Source organism: Pristis pectinata, chromosome 12 (assembly GCF_009764475.1).
Source record: "Pristis pectinata isolate sPriPec2 chromosome 12, sPriPec2.1.pri, whole genome shotgun sequence".
Taxonomy (NCBI): Eukaryota; Metazoa; Chordata; class Chondrichthyes; order Rhinopristiformes; family Pristidae; genus Pristis; species Pristis pectinata.
In genome coordinates, this window is record NC_067416.1 from 15,199,311 (window position 1) to 15,216,643 (window position 17,333).

Here is a 17,333-nt window from a genome sequence, read left to right on the forward strand (position 1 = left end):
CCCAGTTGCAAGTCATTTCAATTCCCCTTCCCATTCACACAGTGACCTGTCCATCCACAGCCTTCTCCACTGCCAGGGTGAGGACCAATGCAAGCGAAAGGAACAACATCTCATATCCCACCTGGGTAGTCTACAACCATAATATATCATGTGGGGATAAATTAGTTGAAGTGGTCCTTTACATAGCATCAAGATCACAATTGATAATGAAAAAAGCAATGGCAACATACATCTCACACCTGAAGTACAAGGTTCAGAAAAAGATCTCTAATGTTCTGATTAAAAAAAATCAAATTACTTGCCAGGATTATTAAATGACCAATGAACAACAATAAAAAAACTTACACATTTATTAGATCAGCTTTGATAACAGAATATGTACTGAATTTTTTATGAGTTACTTCCTAATTATACAAGCACTATTCACATCTTGCATCATTTACATGTCAGCAAAACAAAGTCTTCAGGATGTTGACCGGATTTCCCTATACAATAGCACAGTGTTTGGTGTGTGTATAAAGTAGGTTGCAGTTTAATTGGGCAACAATGGAAGTTGACAGTTTTAATTTTCAAAGTGATTATATTCTTATTCAGAGCTGTTTAAAGCTCTGGATATGTAGAGATACACAAGATTACTCCAGCAAAATTCAGATTACAGTGCTCTGACCAACATTTATCCTTCAAACAAACATCAACAACATTTGGCCACCATTACATAACTGTTTGTGAAACATGGCTGTGCAAAATTGGATGCCGAATCTCCTGCATGACAACACTTCATATACTTCAAAAGAAATGCTGTGAAGTGCCTCAGGACATCCAGACAAAGGCACTATATAATCACAAGTCTTTGTTCGCCTCATCAAGAAATGCACTGCAGTATCAATCGATTTCTTTTTCCTGTTCAGAGATTTCAGTCTTCAATTTCTTATACCCTCCTTCAGAGGGAACGAACTGTGTCCAGTTCTCAATGGCTTTTACTATTTCATCAATTGTCCACTTCTCTTCTCGAAGTGCATGTTCATCCAACGTGAAAGGTCCCTGTTTGGTTCTGATCAACTCCTTAACGTGAGCACAGGAAGAAAGCTCTAGCAAAAATAAAATACTTGTGTTATGCCAGACATTGAAATTTTGAAGAAATTGCTGCTAAAGAAAAATGGTTAATGTTTGATTTGAATTTAAAATAAATTTGTTTACTTCTTCCTACCTCTGCCAAGGTCATTCACCAAACTACGAACATAAAAGCCACCTCCACATTCAATATCTGAAATAGATACACATCATTCCATGGAGCATAATGCATCATCAATTCTTTACTATTTTATCATGTAACAATAGCCTCGGCAGTTTGAATGATTTCACAGAATGCAAGAATACAAGAAAATAGAAGGACTTGGACAATATCATCATGACTGATCTATGCTGGCCTCAACTCCTCTTCTGTGGCAATTTTCCATACCCCTCTATTCCTCAATCTATCAACATTTATCCACCTAATACTTCTAATTATCCAGCTTCCGCCACCGTGAGGCCTGAGGATTCCAGAGTTTCACCAGCATCTGTGAGAAGAAATTTCAACATACCTTAGTTTTAAATGACCAGCCCATTATCATGTAGTTATGTCCCCTCATTTGAGATTGTCCCACTAGTGAAAACATCCCAACATCTACCCTGTTATCTCCCTATATGATATGTTTGAATTGATCACCCCTCATTCTTCTAAATGGCAAGGAATACCAGCCCAAACTATTTAGTCGCTCTTGGTAGGACAACCCTCTAATTCCAAGAATTAGCCTGGTGAATCTCCTCTGTACTGCCTCCAATGTTACTTTATCTTAACGGGACCAAAACTTACACAGTATTCCAGATGAAGATTCAGCGACACCCTGTACACTTGATACAGAACCTCCCTATCTTTAAACTCCAGTGGTCTTTATTCAATGCAAAAACTATCGAAGGACACACACACACACATATTTATATATATATATATATATATATATATATATATACACACACACAATATAAATATAACATCCATATGGAGAAAGACATTTTTGAAATGGGGTGGTACAATGGTACAGTGATGAGTGCTGCTGCCTCACAGCTCCAATGACCCTGTACAGTCCTGACCTTGGGTGCTGTCTGTGTGCAGTTAGCTTGTTTGCCCTGTGACTGCATGGGCTTCCCTTAGATGCTCTGATTACCTCCTACTTTATACAGATGTCTGGTTGGTAGGTTAATTTGTTATTGCAAATTATCTCTGATTTAGGAGAATGGGGAAGGTAAGGGGAGTTGAAAAGGACACAAGAGGAAAAATGGGATGAGCATAGACGGGTGCTTGATAGTCGATAAACAGGGAGTGGATATCAACAGTACTTGATGAAAGGGGACCACTTAAGATGTCAATAAACATTAAGCAAAGCAAGACGTTGGAAGTTTAGTGAGAATAAAGTCAAGCGAACAGAAAGTGGGAATAATGGATGAGTCTCGAAGAGAAGAAGGAAAATAAATGAATTAGAATTCAGAGGGACATTTCAAACAAAGAGTAAAAATTAATCTGCAAGTTAGTGCAAAACTGGATCGATCACCTTGTTGATTTAAATTCCAACACCACTTTTCGTTTTAAAAGATATTTGAAGAAAACTCACTTGTTGCTCAAGTACTCATTAAAGCCACTTTTACCGTGACATAAATATTCCCTCATTCTCAAGGGTGGCTTCTGATCTTGGATTTTGCATAATCTTGATCTCAGCCTGTACACTGCTACTGGTAGACTAACTTGGACTGTTCCTTGCATCCATCTTCCCCAGACATGTTGATCTACATTGGCTCCCAGATCACGAAATAATAAGGAAGAAATGTTCACACAATTTACAAACCAACACAAGAACTACAGCAGCAGTAATAATGGGTCTGGGGTGGGGGGTGGGGGGAGGCAATCTTCAATTATCCTCATAAAGACTGGGATAGTAGTAATGTAAAGGAGAAAGAGGCACATTCCCCCCCAAGGAAATAGGTGGTGGCTGTAATAGCGCAGGGTGTTTCACTGGGGGAGTATTTGAAGAACATGTAACTATATCATATAGAATAGTCATGGAAAATGATAAGCAACAATCAAGCATGTAAATGTTCAAATGAAGTAGGCTGAATTCTACTTCTATTAAATGTATTCATTATTTCATGATGTGGGCATTGCTGGCAAGCCCAACATTTGTTGCCCATCCTTTTGTGTTTTCCTGAAGTTGATGGCGAGAAAACTTGTTAAATCACTGCAGTCCTTTGGAGAAAGTACTCCCATAATGCTGTTGAGGAGGGAATTACAGGATACAGACCCAGCCATAATGAATGAATGAAATCAGTTTGGTGTGCAACTTGGATAAAAACGTGCATGTGGTGACTTTCCCACATGCCTGCTGACCTTCTCCTTCTAGGTGTAGAAGTTGTGGATTAGGGAGAGGCTGGGGGAGTAACTGCAGTGCCTTCTGTAGATGGTACACATTGCAGGCACAGAGCACTAGTACTGGAGGGAATGAATGCTGCTAGATGAGATGGATGCATTTTTCCTGGATTGTTCCGAGCTTCTTCACTGTTATTGGAGCCAGTTACATTCAGGCAAGTGGAAAGTTTTCCATCTGAGGTATTGGGAGGTGAGTCACTTGCTGCAGAAATACCCACCTCTGAATCGTATTTACGTAAATTTGCATTTCTGGTTAATTAGCTAAACCAGTCATTATCTCTACACCTCCATTATATCTCTCCTCAATCTTCTCTGCTTCAAGAACCACTACTCCAGCTTTTCCAACCCAACCCAGTGGAAAAAAAAACCTTCATCTCTGGGACCATACTGCTAAATCTCCTCTGCACCCTCTAAAGACCATTACATCCTTTCTAAAGTGTGACAACCAATACCAAACACAATAATCTGATTGTGACATAACCAGTTCAGCATAACTTCATAAAATGCTGGAAATACTCAGCAGGTCAGGCCATGAAGAAACTTCGACATGAAACATCAGCTCTGTTTCTCTTCTGACAGATGCGGCCTGATCTGCTGAGTATTTCCAGTATTTTCTATTTCAGATTGCTAGCACCTACAGTATTTTTTATTCTTAGCATTAACTTCTCTACCTCTGTACTCAATATCTCAGTTTTAAAGCTCAAGATCTCATATGCTGTGCCAACTGCTCTCTCAGTTGTCCTGCCATCCTGAAGGGTCTACAGACATGAACCCCCAGATCCCACTGTTCCTGCACAATTGTATCATTAAGTTTATATTCTTTCTCATCCTTTTCACCTACAATCTCACTTGTTAAACATTACAGAAAGATTACGATATCAATTCTTTTCATTCCAGGCGATGAGGACATCAGCAGTTATTATTTCCACATTCCATGAATTAATCCCCTCTCTTGCCTTTGCAAGAATGAAGTGCAAGTACTGAATTTGCACTGCACTTCATTGAAGTGTCTCCTTAGACGAAACACGTGTGAAGCAGATATCTTTGAAACATGGGAGATAATGTTCCAACATGTTTTAGGAAAGCCCTTTGTGATAATCCAAAGCCACACTTATCTGAAAGACAGTAGTACTTTATGTTCAAGGCTGGGAAGAAAGGTTTTAACTTTACTACCTGACTATTAAGAACAATAAAAACAAGTATTATGAAATAATTCAAGAGCAACTCCTATGAAATAATGACAAAATAAATTTCTTACCAAGAGTAAAGTGAGGAGGACTGTAATCCTGTACAGAAAGATCATACACCATTACAGATCTAGCAGGTTTAGATTCTACAGCTTCTCCTTTCTTCACCAAACAGGAAAGTCGTTGCCCATTTTGTTTCAAAGCAGAATATCTGAAAACAAGAATATTAAATAAAAGATCAAACACAACATTGAGTCTGCAAATGTAAAGGGTATAAAATTCCCACAAGGTTCTAAAAAGATTCATTAACAGCCAAGTGTTAAAGAAGCATTTTATTGATAGAAAGTATAATTTTCAGTACAAGTTACATTCTCAGATTAGCTTAGTTTCTTTGCTTCTGCTGCCAAGAGAACTGGTGCGAAGCCCAGTCCAAAGCTACCAAAGACTCTAACACAGCTTCCTCAACAGTATCTGGGCACCTTCTGCCTTTTAGTGTTCAGCAAATGTCTGCTCCCCATTGTACCAAAAACGTTTAATACTTTATAAGGAGATTAAATGTTTAATTTTATCCATTTAATTTAATTATCCTACAAAGACTATAAGCAGTTCTTTAAAGAACATTTCATTATCTTGATCAGATTTAATACAACATGCATTATTATCCCACAGTTGCAGTGCAGCTGTCAATGAATATGAAAAACCTTTCCAACACAGTGTTCTTTTCTCCATGGGTTCTGCACGATATGCTGACTATTTCTAATCTTTTCTGTTTCTTACTTATGGAAGAGAATGCTTCGGAACAAATAACTTGGAGCATGTTACGTTACAGAATCATTACAGCACAGAAGGGAGATACAAGAGACTCCAGATGCTGGAATCTGGAGCAGCAAACAATCTGCTAGAGGAACTTAGTGGGTCGAGCAGCATCTGTGGGAGGGGGGGGGGGGGGGGGGGGCAGCGAAAGGATGTGTTGATATTTTGGGTTGAAACCCTGCACCAGTCCTGAGAGTGGAGAGGGGAAACAGCCTGTACTGGCGACACCCATTACCCAACACCCGAAGTGATTGGTAGACTGAGGTGAAAGATGATGGACAGGTCGAGCCAGGTAGGGGAGGGGGAGAGGTGGAGTTGAGAGAGAGGCAGGTGGATGATAGATGGAGGCAGACAAAAAGCGAATGAGATGGAGCAAGGTGAAAGTAGAGACAGCTGCTGGAGGTTGATAAGCAGAAACACAAAGGCTACCAGTGCTGGCATCTGATAAATACGAGAGTTCCCCAAAGCCATGACATCACTGATTTTTCACTGATTTACCTCCTTGATAAATATCTTTAGTGATCTAGTCCTCAACAACCCTCCAGGTATAGAATTCCAGAGATTTGTCATTTATTCGCCACTTATATCAAGCTTATTTCATTCAAGTGTTTATCCAGTTTCCTTTTGAAATCATTGATCATCTCTGCCTGTGCACCTTCAAGGGCAGTGGATTCTAGAATGTTACCACTCAGTGTACAAGAGGCTCTTCCTCACGTCTTCCCTGTATTTCACACACAAAACCTAAAATCTATGTCCTCCAGAATGTGTACTGTGAACATTTGGAACAGCTTTTTGTTTGTGTACTTGAGCTAAATTTGTTATTAAGTTTACATTCCTTCTCCTCATCCCTTTTGCCAAAAACCAACTTCTATGCATTAAAATCCATCTGCCACTGTTGCACTGATTGGCATCATCTTCAATGCTTCCCACACCTCAGGTTTGGAAACCTTACCCTGCCTTCAGTCCCAGCGCTGACACTCAAGGAACACCACTATCCACTATCCTCCAGTCTGAAAAATTGACATTTATCACAACTCACCGTTTTATGTCCTTAAACCAATGTTTTTATTCACACTGACATTGACTCATCTATTCCACGAGCCTTACATTTTTTTTTAAAAACTCTTATGTGATACTGTGCCAAATGCTTTCTTAAAAATCTTTATAAGTAACATCCAATTTGAACTTCTCTGTACTTCATCAAAAAATATTAATTAGGTCAGTCAAACAAGATCTTCCTTTCACATCCATGTTAGGTCTCCTTAATTAAGAAGTGAATCACCATTAACAAGCATATCCCAGGTTATGAAGGGAATGTCTTATGTGTCTTTTGAGGAAAGGCTGAACAGATTAGGCCAATATTCATTGTAGCTAAGAAGAATAAGAGGGAATCTTACTGAAACATGATGGAAGTTGACAGAAGTTTATAAAATTATGAGAGGCATAGATAGGGGAGACAGACAGAATCTTTTTCCTCAGGGTAGAAATGTTAAATACTGGAGGACATGTATTGAAGGCAAGAGGGGGAAAGAGATGTGCTGGGCAAAATTTTCTTTTTTTTTTGTTTTTTGACATAGAGAATTGTAGGTGCCTGGAACAGGTTGCCAGGGGTTGTGGCGGTAGCAGATAAGATAGTGGCATTTACATAGATACATGAATATGCAAGGAATGGAGGGTTATGGATCATATGCATGTAGAAGGGATTTATCTTAATTTGGCATTGTGCTTGGCACAGACAGCGTGGGCCAAAGGGCCTGTTCCTGTGCTATACTGTTCTATATTCTGTACTATGTGAGAACTTCAGGTCATTATGGCATCATTTAATTGGGGCAACATTTTCTTGGAGGGATTGACACGTAAACACTTGGAGGATGTTTCCCTCGTGGGAGAAACTAGATCTAGTGGACATGGTATCAGAATGAGGGGGTGCCCATTTAAGACTGAGATGAGGAATGATTTCTTCTCTCAAAGCAGTGTGACTTTGGAATTCCTTGCCCCAGAACACTGCAGAGGCTGAATCTTTGAATATATTCAAAGCTGAGATAGGTTTTTAATGAATAAGGTAATCACAACTTAAGGGAAGAAGGTAAGAAAGTGGATTTGAGGAAAGCTGGATCAGACCTGATGTTATTGCACGGCAGAGCAGGCTCAAAAAGGTAAGAATGGCCAATCCCTGTTCCTATTTCTTATGGGAAACAAAGTACTCAAGTATTCCAGCTCTGTCCTGCATTTCCAAGCATATAAAAAACAGACCTGACTGCGATTGGTCCCACATTGCTTACTGTCATCAGTTTACTATTTTTACAGGCCAGAAAAAGATTATACTTCTTTTCATGTTATTTGCTATTTTATTCTCATATTCTTTTCACCAGTTACTTTTTCTTCATGCCCTCTCGACTTGTTATATTTAGCCTAGTCTTTGCCTGAGGAATTCACCTGACATGTACCCTAACCTTTTTTTTGTTTCATTTTATCACCTATCTCTCTTGTTATCCAAGGAGATTTGGCTTTGGTTACCCAAACTTTTCATCTTTTGGGAATGTACCCAGTCTGCATTTGAAACATCTCCTTTTTAAAGTTCTCCCATAAATCTGTTGCAGTTTGTCCTGTAAACCTTTGGTTCCATTTTACCTTTTCCAAATCCCTTCTCCTCCCATAGAAATTGGTCCTCTTCCAATTAAGCAGTTCTACTTCAGATTGTTCCTTGGCCTTCTCCATTAGTAACTTAAGCCCTATGATATGATAACCACTCTTACCCAAAGTGTTCTCTCAGTGACATGTGGTCCACCTGGCCCAACTCATTCCCAGGCACCAGCAATACCTCCTTCCTAGTTGGGTAGAGAACATACTGGTCATGAAAGTTCTCCTGAACCCATTTCAGAAATCCCTTCCCTTCCTTTCCCTTTACTTTAAAATTATCCCTATCAATGTTTAGGTAATTAAAGCACCTTCCTCCCTCCTCCATCCCCACCTCTCCACCAATACCACCCCTTTATAGTTTTTGCACTTCTCTGGTAACTCCCAGCAGATTGGCTATCATCCCTCTCATTAGTTGAAGACCTACTTTTTAAACATTGTCCCTCGCTTCTCAAATTCTTACCATATGGTCCTTTCCACTGATACTGATGTGTACCATAACCTCAAGCTCATTCCCTTTCCCAAGCAGATTATTCTGCACTCCCTCCATGACATCCACTGGTGTGACAGCAAGGAGGCAACACACCATGTGGGGCTCACAATGATGGTTGCAGAAAAGTCTCTCTGTCCCTCTGACAAAGGAATTTGGTATAATGACTGCATTTCTACACGTCGTTGTTTCCTCCTTGTCCATTGGTCACATGTTTTAGGATACACTTCTCCCAGAGTCTCCAGCGCTGAGTACCAGTTTGAATGCAGCACACACTCTGAAGACTCCTGTACTTCCTGCATCTTTCCATTGTTCAAGACAGCCACCCACTTACTATCCTGAATTCTCTCTACCTGTGGATGGCCACATGGCCATCTCCTGGACTGCATGATCTGGAAACTTTCAGCCTCTTCAATGCTCTGCAATGACCATAGCTGGTCCTCAACTCAGAAACCCTGACCTCAAGCTCAAGCAGCTGGTAACACATTCCAGGCAAATGATGCCCCAGGACAAATGACCAGAAGTTCCCACATAGTGCAGAAATTGAAAGAAACAAGTCTCAGTAACCTATCCATGGTCTAGCGAAAAAAATTCTGATTTCCTCTTTTAGAATGTAGATGGTATTTTGTTTAAGTTATTAATTAATGCCTTTAGAGCTCTTGCTCTCCCCTTCAGGCTGTTCTTACTTTATAAAATAGCAGAATAGCATTTCTTCCCTCATCACACAATTACCCACTTACCAAACTTCATCACTGGCAGTCAAGTGAGTCTTATGTCAGTGGTGGGCAAACTATCAGAGAGGATTCTCAGCGACAGGATTTACAAGCATTTGAAGAAGCATAGTCTTATTAGGGATAGTCAGCATGGCTTTGAGAGGCAGGTCATGCCTCACGATCCTAACTGAGTTTTTTGAGGAGGTGACAAAACAAATTGACAGGAGAGGGGTGGACGAGGTGTATATGGATTTTAGTAAGGCGTTTGACAAGGTTCCCCATGGTAGGCTCATCCAGAAATTCACGAGGCATGGGATCCATGGAAACTTGACTGCATGGATTCAAAGCTGGCTTGCCCACAGAAGGCAGTGGATGGTAGCAGATGGAGTGTATTCTCACTGGAGGTCAGTGACTACTGGTGTTCCACAGGGATCTGTTCTGGGACCCCTGCAAGATTCGTAGCAGTATGGAGATACAGAGGGATCTTGGGTCCAAGTCCATAGGTCCCTCAAAGTTGCCGTGCAAGTTGATAGGGTGGTTAAGGCAGCATATGGTGTGCCACTAAGAATCCTGCCATGAACCTTGTACTGCGTCTTCAAGTTTGATCTTCCAAAGTGCATCACTTACACTTTTCCATCTCCATCTCCACTTCTCCGCCCAACTCTGCATCCTGTCAATACCCCGTTGTAACCTACAACAACCTTCTACACTATCCACAACACCTCCAACCTTCGTGTCACCTGCAAATTTACTAACCCACCCCTCACTTCCTCATCCACGTCATTTATAAAAATCACAAAGAGCAGGAGTCGCAGAACTGACGCAAGTCTCACCAGTCTATAATTCCCAGGATTATCTCTATTACCTTTCTCGAATAACAGAACAACATTTGCCATCCTCCAATCCTCTGGTACCACACCGGTGGCCAGGGAGGACGCAACAATCATCATCAACACCCCAGCAATCTCTTCCCTCCCTTCCCATAGTAACCAGGGGCATATCCCATCCAGTCCCAGGGACTTATCTATCCTAATGTTTTTCAGAAGTTCCAACACTGCCTCTTTCTTAACCTCAAAATGCTCCAGCACATTAGCCTGTTCTATGCTGACCTCACAAACATCAAAATCCCTCTCCCTGGTGAACAATGAAGCAAAGTATTAATTAAGGACCTCCCCTACCTCCTCTGCCTACAGGCACATGTTTGCCCTTTTATCCCCGAGTGGTCCTACCCTCACTCTAGTCACCCTCCTGTTCTTCACGTATGTGTAGAACGCCTTGGGGTTTTCCTTAATCCTGCTCGCCAAGGCCTTGTCATAAACCCTTGTCGCTCTCCTGAGTCCCTTTTTAAACTCCCACTTGGCTACCTCATAATTCTCAAGAGCCATGCCTGAATTTTGCTTCCTAAACAAGTATGTTTCCTTCTTCTTCTTATCTAAATGTTTCACCTCTCTTAACAACCATGGTTTCTTCACCCTACCATCCCTTCCCTGTCTCAGTGGGATAAACCTATCCAGAACCTCATGCAAGTGGTCACTAAACAACTTCCATATCTTTGCTGTGCATTTCCCCAAGAACATCTGTTCCAATTTATGCTTCCAAGTGCCTGCCTAATACCATCGTAATTAGCCCTCCCTCAATTAAATATCTTCCCATATTGTCTGATCCTATTCTTACCCATGGCTATGCAAAAGGTCAGGGAGTTGTGGTCACTGTCTTGGAAATGCTCACCCACCAAGAGATCTGTCACCTGAGCAGGATCATTGCCTTGTACCAGATTCAGTATGGCCTCTCCACCAGTTGACCTGTCCATATACTGTGTCAGAAATCCTTCCTGGACATACCTAACAAACTCTGCGCCATCTAAACCTTTTGCACTAAGGAGGTGCCAATCAATATTAGGGAAGTTGAAGTCTCCCATGACAACAACCTTGTTATTTTTGCACCTTTCCAAAATCTGCCTACTTAACTGCTCCTCAGTGTCCCGGTGGCTACTGGGGGGCCTATAGAATACCCCCAATAGGGTGATCGCTCCCTTCCTGTTTCCAACTTCCACCCCCATTGACTCAGTGGATGATCCCTCCACAACATCCTCCCATTCTGCAGCTATGATACTCCCCCCTCTTTTAACTCCCTCCCTACAGTAGTGATACTTCTTGACAGGCTAACAGATCAGGAAGATCAGGCTTTTCATGTAGTGACAAACTCTAATGCAAGCCATGGACTTCATGTTAGAGTGACCTAGCTCTTAATATCCATGCTGAAAATTATATCTGGAATTTAATAAATCTAAGTGAAGTGATTAATTTACACTTAAGCCTTTCAAAATCATTGTAACTGTGCACAATGTTTATGGAAAAAACAACAAAGACAAACACACATTTATTCCTACTTCATATTAAAAGGTGACTACACATGCAGGGACATCTTTATATAAAAGGTAAAGTAGTTACTTATTGCTTCTAGTCTACATGGTTCTTTAATTTATCTAGTTGATCTGAAGACTGAAGAATGTAAAATATCCATAGCAATCATCTTCCATCAGTCCCACATGGCCGAAGTATACAGAACTATTAACTTACAATGGTGGAGTCTGCATAATGCTTCCTGTAAATTTCTTCAACATCCTTTCCAGATCATCCTTTGTTATGTGGTCTAATTAACAAAAAAATTAAACAAACACTGAAACTCTTGCCTTCATGCCAAGAGAGAAATATTTCAATAATTTCACATTGAAAATAATCAAGGCAGCATCAATTGTGTTAAATATTTTAGCTAGAATCCTTATCCTCAGATTGTGTCTCAACATACAAAAGAAGATGTTCCCAGCTCACCCAATCTCCTAAAGAGTATTTAGTAGGTAGTTTAATGACCAGCACACAGAGTTTTTATATCTGTACTTAAGTCCAGCCTGAATCAACGTGATTCACAACACTCAGTCTTTCATTTGTCCAATTTCAAAGGCATCTAGCCAGTTCCATCCCTGGCTAGTTACTATAAATATCACCTAGAAGACACCCACGATCGCTGCTGATTTACAACACAAGAATGAACTTTCCTCTTCCAGGCCCAGTGTTGACTTGTTGCATAAAGCCAACCAACTCCTAAACTGCAGAGCCTTGGATGACATGGGCTGAGGGGCCATTTCCATGCTGTCTCTCCCTGTGACGCTGTAATACAATGACATGGACAGGCTAAAATAGAGCAGCTGAAAAAAATTGAGCTAACTAAACCTCACAACTTGCTTTCCCAGCTGTCAAATGTGACAAGAATGTTGCATGCTTCTGAATTCTGAAAGAATTGAAAGCTGTAAAAATCAATGAATCAATTGAAAATGGTTAAAAATTTTAAAAAACCTAAGAAAAAAATTAAAAGCATTTAAGTAAACTCAATTAATTCACAAAAAGTAAATTAACTACTACTTAATCTTTTCCTTGACTGACATTCATCTCCATTGAAATGAACAAGTTCACTCTTCATGCACCACTATAAACTTCTGCAAGTTCAGTTAAGCAGATTCACCAGTGTAAGTGCTAAGGAAGTGGAGAAAGTCTGCACTTTGCTGCTGGACCATGGTTCATCATCAATGTGCAAGTTCCTAGTGGAAATGTAAGAATTTCCCAGCAGGTTCATGTCCATTGTTAATTCTGAAGAAGGCAATAAGACTTCAGGAGCGTGTATACAGCTGTTGGAATGGGCAGACATGTAATGCAGCAAAGCATGATGTACATGTTGATGGGAAGAATGGAGAGAGAAAAAATACATGCTCAACAATACATCTGTAATGGACATTTAAAAACAGAAATCTGGAGATTATTCTGTAAAATCTCTAAAACCAACAGGTTTGTTAACAAAATTATTCATACAGAATAGTGGAACCCATCATATATTGGGTAATTCTGGATCACATCAACATTTGTCGAACTGAAACAGTAATGGCCAATATTGTCTCCATATATTCACAATGAAAGAGGTTTTGCCTATTCCACAGTAATGAAATACCTCACAATAAATTACTAAATTGATCAAATATTTGTAGCAACTCCCTCATGACTCAATTGCTAATGACAAAAGGATGAAATTTCCACAACTATTCACATATATTTTATTTTCATCATTTCTAGGAGTTCCTGCTAAATTTACAGTAAGAAACTGGGTAAATGCCATTGAACTTTTTTGCCAGTATACAATGTGGAACTGAGTCATTCAAAAATAGCAAGGGCCCCAAGTTTTATTATCAGTCACTGCAATGTCAGCAGATTTCAGCCACAGTGGTAGTAAAGACAAGACAATTGGACTGAATACATCTCCCCTGTCACCTTGACCTTGCTCAGTTTATCTCTATGCACAGTATGGAAGTCCAGTGAAGATCAGGTGAGACTTTCCAAATCAGAATAATCTCCCATACTCCATAGCTTAAATCACATTCAAAAAGCATCAGGGTACTAGAGTGCGCTCAACAGTGACAGAACGCACAAAGTTAAGGCTACCAATTTCAGTGTGGGAGAGAAGAGAATGAAAATAAACACTATTCAGGATAAACCAAATTAGAGAACAGATGTTAGAAGACAATAGATGCTGGCCCAGGTTGTTTACACACTACAAACAAAGTACATATTGAACCCACAATCTTCTGCCTCAAAAGCAGAAAATGCTAACCTGAGAGGAGGTTTGTAAACATCCCTGCAGTACACTTCTGAAGTACAAAATTAACCAAACCTATCAAAGTTTTTAAAAGACTAGCATAGATAATACTGGTAAGTATACAAAATTATGAAGGTATTGATAGGATGGATCGTGAGAAACTTTTTCCCCATAATTGAGATGTCCAAAATCACAGAGCACAAGTTTAAGGTGAATAGTAAGAGGGTTAGGGGGATTTGAGGAAGCATCTTTTCACCTGGAGGGTGGTTGCAATCTGGAACACACTGCCCAAGAAGGCAGTGGAGCCAGAGACTCTTGTAACATTTAAAAAATATCTGGATGACCATTTGAATCACTAAGGCATAGAAAGCTATGGACTGCTGTTAAATAGCATAGATGGGTACTTGATGATCAGTGAGGACATGATGGACTTAAGGGCCTGTTTCAGTGCAGTATTACTCTATGACTCTGTCTTAAGTGAGAATTACTGAAATACACTGATTTACTGAAACTTTCTTACCATATGATTGTTCTTCTGTCACCATTCCTATTGCATCAAATGTGTCTGTAGCCTTTCCAAGTTCTCCAACTGTTGTGTATTTCTGAAAATAAAACAAACAGCTAAGTCCTGGAAGCATGAAATTGTTTTGACACATTTTCACCATCTATTTTCCTTTGTAGTGTGCATTTTTATGTGCTTGCTCATTGCTCACAAGCAGTTCTAAAACTTGCAAGGAGACACACTGAGAAATACTGAGCAAGAACATTAATGAAATGAGATCCTTTGTCCAGCTAACTTGAATGTAGCAGTGATTATCTTCCGTCTTTTTCAGCTTAAACCACCAGCTGATTTGGCAAAGGCTGTTAATAAAAATAGAATGATAACACAGATTAACAAAATTAAATCAGAAATTCTCTGATTTAATTACACTATGGGGAAGTTCAATTAATGTGGATCAACTAATTTGAAGAATGAAATGATGATTTCTCTCATGCATCAAATAGTAACCACGTTAAAAACAATGAGGTTAAATAAATACATTTAACAATGTGTAATCTGATTTATTGTTCCTCAAAGCTTTCAATTGCCTTATCCAGGACTTGACAACTGAATAAATTGATGTCCATGAATATTTTTCTCATTTCCAGTAGTTTGAAGTCAGTAAGACTTGAAATGTAGTTCAAGGTGAATTCATGTAAATTTCCCCTGATATTAGCTGAGCTTCTGTCTCTTTGAAAGATGCTGAGTCTGACAGGCATTCAATTGGCAGATAGCCATCTGCAAAATTAGTGAAGACTGGGTCAAACTGCTGTCCCAATGGAATGCAGCCTGCTAATACACCTTGCCAGTGAATGCCCACAAAGTGGGAAGTCATTTTATTCATTAATATACAAGCAGCATCTGCATTTTGAAGGTCTAAGGAAAGTTGAAAGCGAGTGTTATTGTAATATCAATAAATTATAAAGTGTATCAGTTTCCAATGCCACCATCTACAGAAATGTACATACTCACGTATGGCCAATGAATATTCATACAGTTTTGTTATCTTAGTACTTTTATATATAGATTAATGCCATAGATTTCAAACACTGAAGACTGATCATTCAACATAGGTGTCATAAAAAGGTGTCAAAGTAAAGCTATTAAAACCCCAACCTTCCAAAATTAATTGAAAATTAGAATATATATTTGGCTGTATAGTTATAGCCTATTTTCATCCTACTAATTTTATCTTCCATCATCTTTTAAAGTACAACATTAGAAAGCCACGTAGAGTTGAACTTAATTTCTACAATTACTAAAGGCTTTAAGGCAGAGAATTAGAGCGACGAAAAGCCCCATTTCCCTTGGCTGGTAACAGCAGATTGCTATGGAGAACATGCTGATCGCTGAAAGGCCATAATAGCAGCAAAAGATAAGTGTGCAATTTGAAACAAAGTGAAGTAAATACGCAAGTCTGAGCCGGCAGTGCACAGAACACGTGATGGTGTCATTGTGCTTTAGTTTGAAGCATAATTGTGCTTACTGACTCTGGGAAGCTAGGCTTATCTGTGCAAAAAGTCCACATTAACACTACATCAGACCTGATTTTAAATCCTAATATCGAAATAACAAGAATACATTTGATCAGTTGTTATTTGCAGCTCTGTTTCTTTATTATCTTCTTTTCCTCTTAAAGTTTAAAATGAAGATGAAAGGTTAACCACCAAAAGTTGCACAGGTGACTCATCATATTACCAATATTATTCACTGGTTACTAGATTTTTGATACTCCAGGTCACTGGGCTGATACAATACCGGTTACAGCAATTACACTGCCAGTCAAGGTCACTCATGTGTTCTTAAATGCATTCACCTTTATTTAACAAAATAATTAAAACACTATCCTTATTGTCAGATCTCTCATGACCTACCAATGGTATCATTTTGGAGCAAGCTGGGAAAATCCTAAAGTGACTCTGCTGACAGATCTAGAATTGCCACTTGGCAAAGAAAACTATACAACCCCATCAAATCTGGAGTTAGCCAAGCTTCCCACTCCTCTGTCTTCTTTGTGTGTTGTGTAGAGCCTTTTGCCAAATCCATCAGGCATGACAATACCAAGCACACGGGCACTCAGGTCAAAGCCTCCCGACACATGAACAACATCACCATTTTCTTCTCAAACCCATGGTCAGTGACCAGATCAAGCTAACTTCAGAACCAGAGTCAATCGCAGCAATGTTTTTTTTGGCAATTGGCCTAACAGATCCTCTGTTCCCTTCACCATCAGGTTACGACACACACACGCTCAGGATAGATGCTCTTGTCCAGAACAACCAACTCACACCACTCACCACCCACCCTCAAATCTCCTCTCCTTCTGTGCATCCTAATATCCTCACACCCTCCCTCAGTTCCCAATTCTCTCTTGCACCCTATGACTTGGTCCCTCCTTCCTTTCCTATCCCTTATTCTCCTCTCCAACTCCACCCCTTTTCTCCCTATTACACTGCCCCCTACCCCCCACCCCCTGACATCCCAGAGTCCTCCTTTGGTCTCCAGCCCTGAGAAAAACCATGAGAATATGTTTGCTGTACACAGTTGGTCAAGGCCTTGGGAAAGGTTTTGGCTGGCTGCTCGATTGTGCCTGAGGGGAGCTGAATGCATCCACAATCCTGGAGACTGTGCTGTCTGAGGCCCATGGTCTGGGAGGTATCCCTCCATGGCCTTCTCCAAAAGCTTTGGCAAATCAGCAGCTGCCTGCCCGAGTGTATAGTCTCTCAGTGTGCTGCGATCAGGTTGTTCAATCCTGATGATGAAGCTTGATGATGGTAATCGATTTGCCATCATTCAGGGGAAGCAACTCAAGCCACTGCCGTGATCTTCCTGGCTTCTATCCTGTTTCATT

The 17,333-nt window shown here is 40.1% G+C and overlaps 1 protein-coding gene across 1 annotated transcript in view; it reads right to left on the reverse strand.

Annotated features, from left to right (window-relative positions):
- Window positions 1-336: 336 nt before the first annotated feature.
- The window catches only part of trub1 (TruB pseudouridine (psi) synthase family member 1), a 39,979-nt gene continuing 22,982 nt past the window's right edge, over window positions 337-17,333 (reverse strand). Inside the window, exons 4-8 of the mRNA XM_052027502.1 lie at window positions 14,462-14,543; window positions 11,880-11,952; window positions 4,719-4,858; window positions 1,208-1,264; window positions 337-1,088 (exon numbers count right to left, since the gene is read on the reverse strand). Coding sequence (XP_051883462.1) covers window positions 883-1,088; window positions 1,208-1,264; window positions 4,719-4,858; window positions 11,880-11,952; window positions 14,462-14,543 — 558 coding nt within the window. The 3' untranslated portion in view covers window positions 337-882. The remainder of the gene's footprint in view (window positions 1,089-1,207; window positions 1,265-4,718; window positions 4,859-11,879; window positions 11,953-14,461; window positions 14,544-17,333) is intronic.